Source organism: Panthera pardus, unplaced genomic scaffold, assembly GCF_024362965.1.
Source record: "Panthera pardus isolate Hobbes unplaced genomic scaffold, ASM2436296v1 HiC_scaffold_6, whole genome shotgun sequence".
Lineage (NCBI taxonomy): Eukaryota > Metazoa > Chordata > Mammalia > Carnivora > Felidae > Panthera > Panthera pardus.
The window spans coordinates 40,320,963-40,337,516 of record NW_026526991.1 but is presented as its reverse complement, the minus strand read 5'-3'; the positions used below and the strand labels follow the sequence as shown (position 1 = coordinate 40,337,516).

At 35.4% G+C, this 16,554-nt stretch overlaps 1 protein-coding gene across 6 annotated transcripts in view; it reads left to right on the top strand.

Moving 5' to 3' along the window:
• The window catches only part of NAV3 (neuron navigator 3), an 820,281-nt gene that overhangs the window by 747,007 nt on the left and 56,720 nt on the right, over window positions 1–16,554 (top strand). For all 6 annotated transcript variants that reach the window (XM_053894885.1, XM_053894882.1, XM_053894887.1 and 3 more), the window contains 3 exons: window positions 2,225–2,277; window positions 8,491–8,514; window positions 11,068–11,145. In XM_053894885.1, coding sequence (XP_053750860.1) covers window positions 2,225–2,277; window positions 8,491–8,514; window positions 11,068–11,145 — 155 coding nt within the window. The remainder of the gene's footprint in view (window positions 1–2,224; window positions 2,278–8,490; window positions 8,515–11,067; window positions 11,146–16,554) is intronic.

The window sequence follows — 16,554 nt, the reverse complement described above, 5'->3', positions numbered from 1 at the left end:
TAATTTTACAGGTTTGTCATGAAAACAAAGTTAGGGAACAGTTCCGTTCCTTTCTCTTTCACCTTCCTGCTTTCTTAGAGTCTTTTCTGATTAGAAGTTTAGATGGTTATGGGGGCACCTGGGTGCTTAGTCAGTTAAGCATCTGACTTTGGCTTAGGTCATGATCTCATGGTTCATGGGTTTGAGCCCATATGGAGCTTGCTTGCTTCAGATTCTGTGTCTCCCTCTCTCTGTCCCTCTCTCACTCGTGCTCTCTCTCTCAAAAATAAATAAACATTTTTTTTTAAGTTTAGATGGCTGTGAAAATTGATTTAATGTTTTCAGGCCACCACTGTATGCTTAATTTGCTGGCCCTAATTTCGTTGACCACCATTGCCACTACCTTCTGTGATATTAAGCAAACCACTGAGTTCATTGTGACAGAGAGTGGATTATATCCAGAGAGTCTGCTGATTGTGGCAGAATAGATAGACAGAATTGACCTAATTGGCAATATAAAGTCATAGCTTTTTTGAGATGATTCTATCACTCTCTTCACAGACAGGCATCTTACAATACTGTGAAAATAATTTGCCAAGCATACTGATGGCTCTCTAGAGTGCTCATTTACAGATAGAATACTGTTCATATGCTGAGAAAGTCTGGCCTTCTGTGTATGAGGATTAAATAATCTAAATGGCTGAACAGCACCCTGAGTGGGCAAGATGGCTTCTTGATGCCCATCCATTGAACACTGAACAATTATTATTCTTACAATATGGTCTGCAATCAAGGGATTATTGAACTAGTGAGATGGGAAGGGCTTTATTGATGCCCTCCCTGCTCAATGCTCACAGTGAAGATCAGGAACGTGCCACAAACTAGGAGTCCATAGACCTATAAATAGTAAGTAGCAGGAACAGACCAAAAAATGGGATCTCCCAATTCATTGCCCGCCTGCCTTCTGTACACCGTGTTGAAAATCTTAGTCCATTCTGGTGTTATTAGAGGTTGAAAGAATGTGGGATTTTGTTTGGTTGTTTTGTGTTCTTTAGATGACTAACATTTTGCACATCTCACACAGTGGTAGGAGGTGCTCCAGCTGGAGATCTGGGGTTGTCCTTCTTTCCTCTTTGACCCGCATTTATAGTCAGTCAGTTTTAAAGAGGTTCTTCCTGATGTCCCTCAAATTCATCCCTTTCTTTTGAGCCACACAGCCACAATCCTGCACGGCTTTGCCAGCCTTTCCAGACCAGGTTGTGAGCACCTCCCTTGTGTCCTTGCTGTACCCCTTGTATTGCTCTCAGTAGTATTTATGTTACTCTTTTATAATTATCTTCTTAGTTGAATATCTTTCTACTTCTTTTCAAGCTCCTAGGATTGTGTCATAATTTTTATAGTCCCAGGATCCAGAAAGGACCTGTCACGTTGGGTGGGACCAACTACTATTTAATGGATGAGTATGCAGAAATAACTTTATATTATCCCACAATGAAAAGAGGAAGGGCTTTTCTATAACTATAATTAAGCACAATTTTATCTACCTTTTGGGCTTAACACATTAGTTGCCGAGAAATACAAAGCAGTCTACCACTTGCCTACGATGTTATTTTGGTATACCTAGATAAAAGCCAGTACCCAATTTCCATTCTTAATTTCATTGAGACACCACCTTGAAATAAGTAATTTTCTATTACTAAAACTACAAAAGAAACAATAATTCTCCACTTAAATGAGTATTATCAACTCATTACAGAAAATGTTGAAATAGCAAGTTAAATAAAATGCTTATGTCCCTGAAAGTATATGGAGAAAAAACATTGAAAATGGACCTTTGTTGTATATAAATGAAATTAAATAAATAAAGAAAATGTATAAAATAAAGAGATTTTTTTTTAAGTTCATAAATTTATGGCAACTTTAGGTTTCCATGATTCTCTGGTAATTTATTATGTGGAGGTTTACTGTAACTTTGAATCTGTCAACAGCATGCCTACAGGGCTTGTATTGGCCAAATCCTCTCCGTAACATGATGAGGGAGATATTTTAGGAGAACAGGTATGGGACCTTCCCATGTCTCAACATTTTGACCTCCAAGAAATGGCAGGAGAATTGTTCTCAGATCTTTGTATCTAGCTGTATTATTTTATTTCCCTAATTGCCTAGTCTCCACTATCTAGCAAAGGCCGGGTGTTTCTGAGCACGCTTCATTATTTTACCTCTTGTTCGTTTTTGCTTTTTCCAGTTCACGGCTCTTCATTATCACTGGTCTCCAGCACTTCTTCTCTTTACTCAACAGTAAGTATCCGTTGTTAACAAGGAGCTTCTGCCTCGGCCAAGCACACAGTGATTAAATAGGTTGACATTTACACAGAAGTTGCACAGTGAAATGAGGGCATACGCTCAGCTACCATAACCAATAGCTGGCGGGTGCTTTCCCGGACCTTCTGTGGCCCAGTTTTATGCGCTTTCACTGGACTTTTGTGTACTTATTAAAATCAATGAGTGCATGAAAAACTGAGTTTCGTAAAACCTCTTATGGTATAACTGGGAATCGCTGAAACCATGTACTCTCCCATAAATTTATAATATTGACTGGTTTTCCTTGTTTGGTTCTCTGAGCCATGACTGGTAATTCTTCAATGGTATTTTCTCCATTTTCTTATTTTAATTTTTCAAGTTCCTCTGTGCCAAAGTGTAAAGGCGTAAAAGGCCTAGAGACTCTTAAAAATATATACCTTCTGAAATAGAATGATTTTTAAAACTATTTCTGCAAAGAGAAAAATGCCGATGTTTCAACTTATTTTCCTGATGTGTGCAGTTATAATCTGTTTTTGCCAAGATGAGCTTCCTGTCCACTTAATATAATTTCATTTTTTTTTGCAAAAAAAAAAAAAAGAAGAAGAAGATCTATAGGATGTTATATTTAATAGGAGGGTTCCTTCATGCCTAAGTAAAAGTGAAGTGTATTTCATTTACTGAATCTCACTGAGACTTCAGCAGTACAAATAGTTCTTAGCCAGAGCTGAGGTTCATAAAAAGTTCAGTCTTGGCCATCACTGAGCAATTAAGCCTGATGGGCAACGCTAATTGTTTCACTCATTTCATTAGGCTTAAATGTTAGGGCCCTCATTTTATAAGCTCATCTTACATATTTATTGCTTTGGATAGTTACACAAGATCAGAAATATTACTGGGAAAAGCAATATTTTTCTCATCATGTCTCCTTTTCATGATTAAATTTGCCAATTATACTCCGTAAATGAAGAAATCACTATTATTGTTTAAATTTAATCCTTTAGGCAAGTGGATAAGAAGTAGAAAGGTGAAATGTTTTGGCAAAAACACATAAAAGAACTGTGTTAACACTTAACCCTCCTCATTGGCCCGGGGCCGCTGTGTGCTCAGGAGATGACCTCTGACCTAAAGCATTGCGGCCGAAGTCCCTACAAAGCATCAAACGATGCAGCATGATCATAATATTTTAAATATATGCAAAACCACCATTTGGATAAAACTGCCTTCATTCAGCCTGAGAAAGATTCCAGAAGAAAAGGAGCTTGATGGGGTGCCTGGGTGGCGCAGTCGGTTAAGCATCCGACTTCAGCCAGGTCACGATCTCTCGGTCCGTGAGTTGGAGCCCCGCGTCAGGCTCTGGGCTGATGGCTCGGAGCCTGGAGCCTGTTTCCGATTCTGTGTCTCCCTCTCTCTCTGCCCCTCCCCCGTTCATGCTCTGTCTCTCTCTGTCCCAAAAATAAAAAAAACAAAAACAAAAAAACAAAAAAAAAAAAACGTTGAAAAAAAAAATTTAAGAAAAGGAGCTTGGTTTGAGGGAAAACAGATGGCTGATTAGTATGTACCAGAGTCCGGTAGAACTTTATGCGACAATAAGAAGGTTTTCTAGCTGCACTGTCCAGTACAGTGACCTCTGGCCACATGTGGCTATTGACTGTTTGAAGTGTGGAGTAACAGAGGAACTGAATTTTTAAGTTTAATTAATTTAAATTATTTAAATTTTTTTTTTTTCAACGTTTTTTATTTATTTTTGGGACAGAGAGAGACAGAGCATGAACGGGGGAGGGGCAGAGAGAGAGGGAGACACAGAATCGGAAACAGGCTCCAGGCTCCGAGCCATCAGCCCAGAGCCTGACGCGGGGCTCGAACTCACGGACCGCAAGATCGTGACCTGAGCCGAAGTCGGACGCTTAACCGACTGCGCCACCCAGGCGCCCCTAATTTAAATTATTTAAATAGGCACGTATGTCTAGTAGCTTCTATATTGGGTATTGCAGGTTCATAAGGAACAAGGGGCTTCATTTTAATAATTGTAGATAAGTAGGAGTAGATGTCGTATGATAAGGACAATCAGAAAGCATACAGGAGGAGTATGTAGTAAGAGTGCAATATGTAATAGGAACAGAGACGAAAGTGACTACATACATATACCTATATGCCAAAACTTGGAAATGAAATATACCTTTGTGTTAAGTGTGAAAAGAATGTATTAGGTCTTTAAGCCACAGAGACTGTACGTGGTTGTCCTGAAAATGATGGAAATTATATTCTTGAATTCACAAATAACCTATAAACAATTCAAATAAATGCATATTTGGAGGACTAATAAAAAGAAAAACCAAAAATCAAAGATGATGAGGAGTCATTCTGACTTCAGTCCCCCATTATCATTCACCGAGATTCCACTGACAATGAGAAAATATCTGTGAAAGTATTTTTTAAACCATGAGGTAAAAAGTCAGTTTGTCATCATTTTTCATGCCTTCTTAAGGACTCTAGATCAAGATTCAGTTGATTTGCATTCTTGCCTAACTCTATCAGCAATTACTGTGTGACATCAGAAAAGTTGCTAAGTTTCTTTGGACTATACCTGTAAAATCAAATTGGAAAACAACAGCCAGATCTATCCCATCTGTCTCAAGGGTTTTGTGTAATTATTAGGGAAGACCAGAAATGTTGTATACCAAAAATAACAAAAATTATAAATTTTTGATACACAGTGATTCTAGGAGCACCATTTATATCATAGTTGATGTGAATTGCATCTTTTGAATTTAGGCAGTGTAGTAACATAGCTGTGCATGGTTATTTCCTTCATCAAATAATTCAAGTGTCTAGGGGGAGAAAAAGTTCTTTTTTTAAGTAGTATATTAGGCACTATCTGCTCTTACTAGACAAAATACTGCTCTCGTCAACCATGCGTATAAACCATGTTTACTCTAACATTATCCATATAACATTAACGCTTATACAACTTACAGAATTATATATTTTGCTGGATGTATTGCACTTCAAGATATTAAAACAAACTAATAACAATGGCCTGTTGCAAAGAACATTTGCCTATAAAATCACCAATCTAACAAGTCTCATTGGAAGGATTCTTTACCTATAGATCTTTTAACGCTTCTACAACTTACAGTTTGGTAAATTTTTCAAAAGTATTGTGTTGTAAAGTTGAGGATTATCACCTGATAGTATATTCCTGAGCAGAAAGGGAATTTGCATATTGATCAGAAATCATAGGCCTGATCTAGGGGCACCTGGGTGGCTGGGTTAAGCATCTGACTGACTTCAGCTCAGGTCATGATCTCACGGTCTGTGAGTTCGAGCCCCACATCAGGCTCTGTGCTGGCAGCTCAGAGCCTGGAGCCTGCTTCGGCTTCTGTCTCCATCTCTCTCTGCCCCTCCCCTTCTCGTGTTCTGTCTCTCTCTCTCTCTCTCTCTCTCTCTCTCTCTCTCAAAAATAAATAAACATTAAAAAAAAAATCATAGGCCTAATCTGATCTGCCAAGTTCTTACCTTTGGCACACTTAGAGTTTGTGTGCTTCTTTTAAAATCCAAGCCAACACTGTGAAATCCAGAACTTTTATCTAAAAATTCAAATTTCTAAGTTACTTTTAATGTAACCTGAATATCTAGTAACACTGAGATGAATTCCTCCAGGTTTACAGTCACTTGGCATCATCCCTTTAGATGCTGGAGTATGTTCTCAGGCCGGTTCCCGCCTCCACAACCTTTTTTCTTCCTGACACTGAAGCTGAGTTCGGGTTCTTAGTTATTATTGTGCTGTTTAATTTCTCAAAGGAAAGACATACTCCTTATTATCTGTATCTTTATGAAAAGTGGGGAAAATGTAAGCCTAGGGAGGCTGTATGATTTTTTTTTAATTCCCAGAGCCTTTTATATTCTTTATATTCCTGGTCCTTTTAAGCACTGAAATTGTTGATCCTTGCAATAAATAGCTTTTTTTTTTCTGACTGGACTTGTATATTAAAAACTTGATTGAATCTTTTTTGTACCTGGAATCTAATTTATATTTATTTAATAAGAGCAGGGGCCATGTTTGGTTTGTTGTGGATCCCTTTAGCATATTTCCTAACACACAACTAATACTAAAGTAATTTTTTTTAGTAAATTTGAATGGGTGAATGAAAGGCTAATTAATGATTTATGGAGTAAAGAATCATCTGATATAATTTTATTTAGGCAAAATGTTTTATACTGTCTACCATTCTCCAGACATTGAACTTGGTTCAAAACCATCATTTAAAAATGGCAAGTAATCATATTCCTTCATGATGTTATTAATTCTGTGCCTGAATTGCTGAAAGAAGTATAATATTAATATTCTGCCTCAGTGCTTCCACTTTATGGTAACACCTACCTGGTACTAATAGCCATGAGGTATGAAAGAAGGCAAAGATTAAAGGAAAAGATAGTTGTGAAAATATAGCAATGAGAAAAATCATTATATACAATCCATATGGAATTAATATGTAATGGTTATACTTATGAGTATTATAAATAACTTATTCAAGGTTTTTTTTAATGAGAAATATGAATATCTTTCTTGACTTTTTTGTTAAATAGGATGCATTGCGTTTTTTAAGCTACAAATTATTTATTATCAGTTTTATATAATGCTAGCAGGCCTTGAAGCAGGATTTGGGCAAAATATAGTGGCAATAAACATGCCAAGTTCTAGGGAAAACAAATCGTCATAGCTAATTGTGCCATATATCTTAAGGCAAATAACTTCCAGCTTTCTTTAAGGTGAAATTTCCATCTTAAAATTAGTTCCCTACTTCTGATTCAAATGCCAACTGTTGAGGAAACCTTAAAACTATTAGAATTAAAAAATAAAATCTTCACTTAAAAATTAAAATTGAGATGTAAGATATTCAAGCTTTATGTTAGCATTTATTTTTAAAACACAGTTTTCTTATAAAGGCTATTAGGATTTTACTATGTAACCACTCTGTTATTCCAACACAATGTTACTAATGATACATTATTTTTAAGAGTAGAGAAAATACAGGAAAGGGAAAACTGAAAAATGCTTATGCATAAAAAAATACCTTGATGTTTATGTTGTTACTTTGTTTTATTGTATATTTTCTAAAAAAAAAAAAAAAAAAAAAAAAAAAAAAGTGGTTCAGGTACTTTTGTATCAATCAACCAGGAAATGTCCCCAAAAGAAAGATAGGAAATGAGATTTTTTTTTAAAAATTTTTTTAGCTTCGAAATTGATCAGTGCAATGAGCAGATTTGTACTGTTCAGAGGTATTATTCATTCTCCACCTTTTTCCAGAATAAGGGAGCTTCCCAAATGTAATGGTGCACATAACTCATTTTCTGGCATTTTGCAGCCCAGCACAAAGAAGAAAAACAGAGCTGGGAATTTTCTGCAACTGAGTCCAAAACAGCCTTCAATTTCCTAAAGCAGTCCTTATTTGCATAATGTGTATGACCAAAGATGTTTGTCAGCCACTTTCATCACCATCTTGACGTGGGGAATTTTAATGTTTTGCTGACTTGCAGCTCAGTAAACTTAATAATCATTAGCGACAGTGAAAGAAGACAGAAACTAATAAAGTGATTTTACCCAGTTATCAGTAGAGGTCAATATTTTCCCTCCAGCTTTATTTGGCATTTTTATGATCTGTAAATCACAGAATAAAATTCTGACTCCCAAGTCGTGGCTGATGATGTCTATAATATCATGGAGTGTATTTTCTAATATGTATGAAAAAGTCCAATATTTCATTTTTTCCTACACCCATCTTTTTTAGAGTGAAATGTTATGATTACTTTTGTTTTTGTTGCTTATGGTCTGAATCTTAGAATAACATTGTCTTTTAATTCTAACTTTGCTTTTAAGGCATATTATGTATCCATGAATCAAATAACCTACATTTTCAAAAAATTTTATCATTTGTATATAAGGAAGTACTCATTTGCAATCTTAACGGTTCCTGTTATAATAATAGAATATTAGTCTAATATTTATAACATGTAAGTATAGTATAACTATAACAATAATGTATAATACTATGAAATTTTAACATGTATTTTACTATAATAATAATTTATAAATAGTCTTAGGTTGGATCATAATATTTTTAATACAGTACAATTATACATTTATACTTGTGGAGCAAAATGACATTAGTCACTTATAGTTAATTTTTTTTTTCCTTTTGTCTTTTACAGGCTGAAGAAAAAGCTCATTCAGAGGTAAAATTTGTAGCATTTTCATATTCCACTCTTTGTTTACATCTGTGATGAAAGGAAGGTACCACTAGAGGGCTGTGTGATACAGTAGCATAGCTCTCCACCACTGCCAACAGAAGTGATCCTCTAGTTGATAAATGGTCTCGGATATTTACTCTTAAGGAAAATGAAAGGAAGTTTTTAAAAGCAAACTTACCTCTTACATTCTAGAATGGAGTTTTAGATCAACAACCAAAAATTTGCCTGTAGTAGTAAGCACTCATTAGATCTGATGAATGAATGAATGTGTGTTCTTTCCAATTCATTGTAGTCTCTTTTCCCCAAGCCTGTGAGACTAACTGCATAGGATTAACGAAACTGTTGAACCTTAGGCATCAGACCTCCATAACAGAAGCTACCAGCATCACAGTCCATCTGTTTCATGCCGGGACTTTGCCGCTCTAATCATCGCTTCATGTCTAGTGTGGTATATTGTTCTAATCACACACATTTCACAAATGCACTTTGTCTCAATCATGTTCCAATCAGATTGCAACCTGGAGAGAGTGTCCTTTTTATTTCACTTTGTAAAAGAATTTTCCTATCCAAGGAGAGCAGGAGGACTTTAATTAGGACTTTATTCAAGGTGTGGTAATGATATTTGATTGGTTTACACTGAGGCAGTCAGACCACAGAGAAAATCAATGTCTTGGCAATAGCCTTTGCAAAGGATCTCTGCCCTTATTGGCCCTTAAAGGAAAATTTATGCTATGCTTAAAAGTACTGAAATAGTATTGATTATAGCATTTGATCTTTATCATTGCTAGACCAAAAAGTTAGTATGTTTTTTTTTTAAAAAACCTAAAGTGTTTTATTTACATTGCATGGACCTGACAGTGCTAATTCAGTCGTAATATGGCTGCTGAGATAAACAAATGCTGCCTATTTGCCTGATTAGTCCTTACCCATCTCCCCTTTTTGTCATCTCTGCCTCCTAACGGATCATGGTTTTTAAAAAATAATTTCCATTCCTTTAAGGTTTCCTGGGTTAATTTGTAAAGGATCATGTAATAGAGGCTATTATCTTGAGAAAGGCTCCTTAAGTTTGTATTGGTTTAGGATAAAGTATATGGTCTGTTTTCTGGGACTGTCTGTGGTCATCATCATTTGAATGCAAGTCAGTGCGATGCTATTGGGGGCTAGTGTATCTATTACAAAAAAAAACTGGAGTGAAATGGGATCACATTTGCTGAAATTATATAAATGTTCACCGTCCCAGCTTCCAGCTTAAAATTCACAAGGTCTTTAGAGTCTCTCAACATTGACTACCATTTCTTTTCTGCCAAAAAGTGGGGGAGAAGACGCTGAACTGTGTCAAGAATGCTCTTTCAAACTGAGACAGTATTCCAAAAGTCCAACCACAACAATAGAAGATTTCTTTTTAAAGAAAGGAGAAGAATTAGAGTAGAATGTTTGGCATCTAAGTAACTAAAATCCCTGGAGACCAGAAGTAGACCAGTAGACTTAGTCTCAGATGACTGTAGATGTTTTACCCTTATAATCGCTGTTTACATTTCTTAGCAACATGAGACACAGTTTTAACTGCAGAAAGTGCTTACATTAACAATTTAAATGTGATATGACCTACTCTCTTCCTCTGGTTCAGTTTTGGTACAGTGTGAACTTAGCTAAAGAGGTAGACATTTTAGCACATTTATTTTATTGGTTTATCTCATTATTTGAACAGCATTACTGATTTTTTCCCCCTCTTAAGCTATGGTTAATCTATAAAACATTTTTAGTCTGAGCTAATAGTAACTCAATGAATAAAAGGCATTATAATAAAGTTTTGGGAAGGCGTCTCTCAGAATGTTAGCCATTAAAACTCCAGCTAATAAAATTATTTTCAAATATGAAATCATTACACATTGGATCGGAGCCAACTTTCAGTGGCTAAGGGATAGTCTAATGCTGGGAAGTTGCCAAACTAGAAAATTTTAAAGCACATACTAAAAAAAACAAAAAACAAAAAACAAAAAAAAAGTATTTTTTTTTCTTTGCTAAAACTCCATGCTAACCTCCATGCTAAAACTTTCAGTACATTCCTTTAATTTGCAAATTTGAGGGGTGCCTGGATGGCTCAGTCTGTTGGGCATCCGACTTCGGCTCGGGTCATGATCTCGTGGTCCGTGAGTTCGAGCCCCGCGTCAGGCTCTGTGCTGACAGCTCAGGGCCTGGAGCCTGCTTTGGATTCTGTGTCTCCCTCTCTCTGACCCTCCCCCGTTCATGCTCTGTCTCTCTCTGTCTCAAAAATAAATAAATGTTAAAAAAATTTTAATTTGCAAATTTGAGTCCTGACCTTGAACATAGTCACTTACTTCTCTTCTTATACATGGTATTTGACTGTTACTGTATAGCTAGTGTTCACATTTCTTTGGTTTTTCAGGAATTGGTGCTGATACACTAATTAAGGGGCTGCATGAGCGGAATATAGTATTTGCTTTCTTGGATTGAATTCTTAGTTTTAAGTAAAAATCCACTAGCATATTAAATTGATTTTTTTTTAATTACATTCAGCAAATCCATAAACTGCGTCGAGAGCTGGTTGCATCGCAAGAAAAAGTTGCTACCCTCACATCTCAACTTTCAGCAAATGTAAGTCACTCTTGATTTTTTTGATATATTAGAATAGATTTTTATATAGTAAATGGAATAATTTTAGTAACAGCCTCACAAACTTTAAGTGTCCAAAAATAAAACAGACTTCAGTCACTCATACAAACGTAAACTTCCCTGCATGTCGAGTAATAAAATGTAAACCCAAATTGACGTGGTTAAAGGGCTTTTGTTTCTTCTTAGGTTGGAAACATTAGTAAGAGTTACAAGGGCTATTTCTTTTCTTATGTCTTATTTTTATTACTCTCCGTAGATATTTTTCAAACCACAATACAGTTGGTGGTTGACAGCGATTAACTTTGGAAGATAAAAAATTCTATGTGCCCTGCATTCTTCAGCACAATTTATTGGGCAATTAGTTAAGCACCCAATTAATTATAAAAAAATTAACTTAGGTCTACATTTGGGTATCCAAGCTATATTGGAAATGAGAGAGAGTTCCCTAAAAAACCTGGGCAGTCTTCTCATAGCAGTTTGACCAGCTGAGAGTGGCAAAAATGATGCCAATGAGACCATCAATAATATTAACATTTATTGAATATCTTTCAATGTGCCAGGAATATTCAGAATAGATGCAGAATAAGAAAGGAGAACCTGTGACATTGTGCCTGGTCCTAAGGAACATTAGTGTTAGAAACACCAGTGAGGGGTAAGGAAGCTCCCACTGTTTTGCCATACGCCCTGCCACCTGCACTCAACATTAATCTGCTCAGTTGAAGTGTGTAGCTCTGGGCCCTTCCTCTGCCTCACCACTCTGCTCTCCATTGAGGTTTTCTATCTCCTAGACAAAGCATGACAGGGCAAGAGAGAGCAGGTGTAGGCCCATGGGGTACGAGCTGATTAAGAGAGATTTTAAGGATAAAAATTATTGTGCAATATAACTTCCACAGTATAGAAGTAAGTCTTTTTAACCCACCATGTATTCATTTCAGCACTGGATTTGAATTGATTTTATCTTTTCAACGTGGGAAGAATCAAATTAATTTGGGGTTGGCTGTATTCATTTTTATCGATGTTGTTAGGGGGTTGTTAAAAATAATGGCAGGTTTTAGAGAATTTTTAGGCAGTACTGAAAGAGGACAGAATTATTTAACCTATATTTTATGTTTAAGAATAATTCTTAAAGAAATAGTTCAGAAGCAACTATAAATTTTATACTATAGGCTAGATGAATAACACTGTAAAACACTCAGTCTAGGTTCCTGACTCAGCACCCAGAGAACATATTACAATGTAAATGCCAGAAACACATGAATTGTGTTTATCTGCAATGAGGAAGGCTCAATGATAGACCCTATGGACTGGAGAGTCAAGATATTTACAGATGTCTTTAATGATTACTCAGGATTTTATTTTATTTCATAAATGTCTCTTGCATAGGTTTATATATTAAGATGTTAGGATGATAAATGTCTGCTATACATTATGGAATTTGGGCTTTTACACGGTATTTTTAAAACTATTTCCATTTAAAACGCATTATATTAATATTCTGTTAAAAAGGAAAACTCAAACTAAAAAAATGGATGCAATAAAAAGTGTATATTTGTTTTTCCCTCAGACACTCCCTTCCTAAACATGGTTGTTGGTTTCTTTTTTGGGGGGAGGGTATAGTTGACATACAATGTTCCTTTAGTTTCAGGTGATTTCCCAAGTTTATACATTATATATATACTATATACTATATCACTATATACATAGTGATTTCCCAAGTTTATACATTATTCTGTGTTCATCACAAGTGCCATTACATCTGTCCCATTACATCACTATTACAATATCACTGACTATATGACTGTATTCCTTATGCTCTGCTTTTTATGATTGTGACTTACTCCTTCTATAGCTGGAGGCCTGTATCTCCCTCTCCCCTTCACCTATTTGCCCAGCACCCCCACACCCCGTTCCCCTCTGACAACCATCCATTTGTTCTCTGTAGTTACAGTTCTGATTCTGCCTTCTGTTTGTTCATTTCTTTTAAGATTTCATGTATGAGTGGAGTCATATGGTTTTTGTCTTTCTCAGTCTGACTTATTTCACTTAGCATACCACCCTCTAAGTCTATCCATGTTGTCTCAAATTGCAAAATTTCATTCTTTTGTATGGCTGTGTAACATTCGATTGTTGGTTTCTTATGTATCCTTTCAACTTTGATCTTTTTATTCCCATGAATACATATATGCAACACACACCTGCAAAGGATTGTACACACGCACACACACACACACACACACACACACACACACGAGCAACCAAATTTTAACATAAGGGAACAGTCCTGAAATTTGACTCTGTGCCATTGTCTAGAAGGGGAGCAAAAATTTTTTAAAGTTGTCAGCCATTGGCTACCTACCACTTCTCCTTTAATCATGCATACCACACTGTTTTCACTGATGTGTTTTCATGACTTTGGCTCACATATTCTCAGCTGAGCATTGATATGACCACCAGAGGGTGAAAATTGTTTTTCTGTGGTTAAAAAAAAAAACTTACTCTTTTTATGCACAAAGCACAGATATACATGGAAGCACAGATATACATGGAGTGCATAAAAAAGTATCCAACATATCTCTGGTGCTAAAATGTCATGGAGGAAGGGTGCTATTAGAAGAAAAAGCATCTATAATATCTCCTCAAGGAATAATAATGAAAAAAAAAAAGAATGAATACAGAATTAGAGGAAGTAGTGTCAAATAGATAATTTTGTTTAAAAAGTGCTAGTCTTAGAGAAAATTTCCAAATGTATCCAGCTTCCTCTGGCTACATCTATGTTATCATTAGCAAAACTTGTTGCACATGAAAAGGAGCCTAAAATTATATCCTGTTTTTCATGCTCCTTTTTTTTTTTTACTTCATAATGCATTTTATAAATCTTCTGAAATCACCTGAAGGTCATGACCTTAGGGTTCCTGGGCTTGAGCCCTGCATCAGGCTCTGTGCTGACAGCTCAGTGCCTGGATCCTGCTTCTGATTCTGTGTCTCCCTCTCTGTCCCTCTCCTGCTCAAGCTCTCTCTCTCTCTTTCTCTCAAAAATAAATAAAAATTAAAAAAAAAAAAAGGAAAGGAAAGAAAGCATGTTGTCGGACCTTCGCTAAATCAATACCCCACACATGCACAGGAAGAAAACAGAAGCCCCACAAGCAAGCAGCTGCAAATGTATAGTCACATCTTACAGTCAGGTGCCCCCTGGCCTTTCACTCACACCTTTCTGCAGCCAAGACATGTGGGAAGCATTTCTTCATGTTCTAATATATTTTGTTGTACAAATCTCAGCTCTTAGATCATCTAGAAGTGGGTGCTGAGGCTAGTTACTATTACCATTTTTCAAAGGTACCACTGAATGAACATGTCACAAAACAAAAGATACTTTTTTTTTCCTTTCAGCACATTGGTCTTTTAGCCCAAAATCTCAAATATATTATTTTGTTTAGGATTGTGTCCTGTTTTTTTTTTTTTTTTTTTTTTTTGCTTTATTTAATATTTTTATATAACCTGGCAGTTACTCTTGCTTTTCTGCATCTCCTTTAACAGAAAACAGTTTTGCATATACTAACAATGGCAAAAACTGAAGGGACAATTTTATAATGTGTAAAAGAAGTGTGAAACCTTAATTATGATAGTTTCATTTATTTTCAGTTCATCTATTGATTTTCAAAACTAAAGTCACAGATATATATATCCACAAAAATCTATGTATATTTTTTGGTTGGTGGACCATTACTAAATTCTGGGGGAACAAATATAATGCAGGCATTTTTCATAATATTTCATCTTACTGTTTAGCAGTACGATAATTCTCTTTACATGTCTATTCAGATTGTATTATAGGATTCAAAAACTGAAGTCAGTATGTATTAGAAATACCATCCATAACTACTCTTCAGTCTTGCTTATTTTATTACCTTGACAGACTTCACCTAACACACATTGGGATGTAGTCATTATCATATTGACACAATTTTACTCTGGCTTTCAAATTATGCAGCTGGTAATGGAGAAGTAAGACCCAAGTAAATCATGATCAGTAGTCCCTCTAAAAATCCACAATTTTTAAAAAGTCATAATTTTGTTAAGGTTTTCAGACAAGATATATTGTCCTATAGTTTAATCAGTTTTACTTTCCATTTTAGTTTCTTTTATTTGTATCTTGTACTGTCTTTCCATTAATCCAATTGATGAGAAGTTTATCCTTTTATTACCTTCAAAGTAACAAAGTTAGTAAGCCAAGACAAACTTAAAAGCAGTATTTCACTAACATACCTCTAACATATTTTTCATGGAGAACGATGTGACTCAAAATGTTCTTTGGTAACCAGTTATACATTTCTTATGAATAATTAATGAGTAGCAATGTTCCAAAGATTGAAAACTGACATTCTCATAGTGAACATTTTGTATTAATTAATAGCTACAAATTATAGGCAATATATTTGTAGCTACAAAATACAGACAATATATTTATTCAGCATACTCACATTCCTACATTCTTTGTCACTTTAACTCCCATTCAACTGATAAAATATGCATAGAAGGTAAAGTATAAATTTTCTTCTAGTTTTTACATCCAATAATTGGGCATTACAGTTGTTTGAGAGAATTAAAACTGCAATATTGAGTACATTCTTACATTTCTTTTAGTACATGTTAACAATGGTTTTCGGCCAGAATTTTCACTATTTTAAAAGAAAATGAGCAATTTTATTTTAGGATTTAGAAACCTATTGTATGCTCACAGCATGATTATTGATTATCATCTAAACTAGAATCAGCACAAAATGGTCAATCATAGGCAAATACATTATAAATCACATAGAGCAATGCATTACAGCAAAATCTAACTCCTGCTGCTTACCACTGGATGAATCTCAGAAACTCAATGTTAAGCAAAGCAAAAGTCACAAAATAATTGTGCCATATGATTCCACTCTGAAAGTTTTAAAAATAGACAAAGCTAAAACATAGTGTTTAGGAATGCAAGCTCAGTGGTGCAACTATAGAGAGAAGCAAGACAATAATTACCACCAATGTTGCGATAATGGTGGTTATCTTTGGGGCAGGGAGAGGCGACAGTAATAGGGGAGAGGTAAGAGAGAACTTCTAACATCTTCAAATGTCCAATTTCTGGACTTGGCTGGTGACTAATGAACCAGTGAGCTCTGCATTTTCACTTTGTTCAATTTTAATATGGCAGGAATTTTTTTTACATTAAAAAAGTTTACGCGTGAGAGAAAATGCAACATAACCTTATGTTAATTTCTGAAATATTAAGTCTGATGTAATGATATTCCTTGCCATTGAAAACATTTTAAACTACAGCTGCATTTTCACTTTGTTCACTTGTAATATGACAGGAATTTTTTTCACAATAAAAAAGTTTACGCGTGAGAG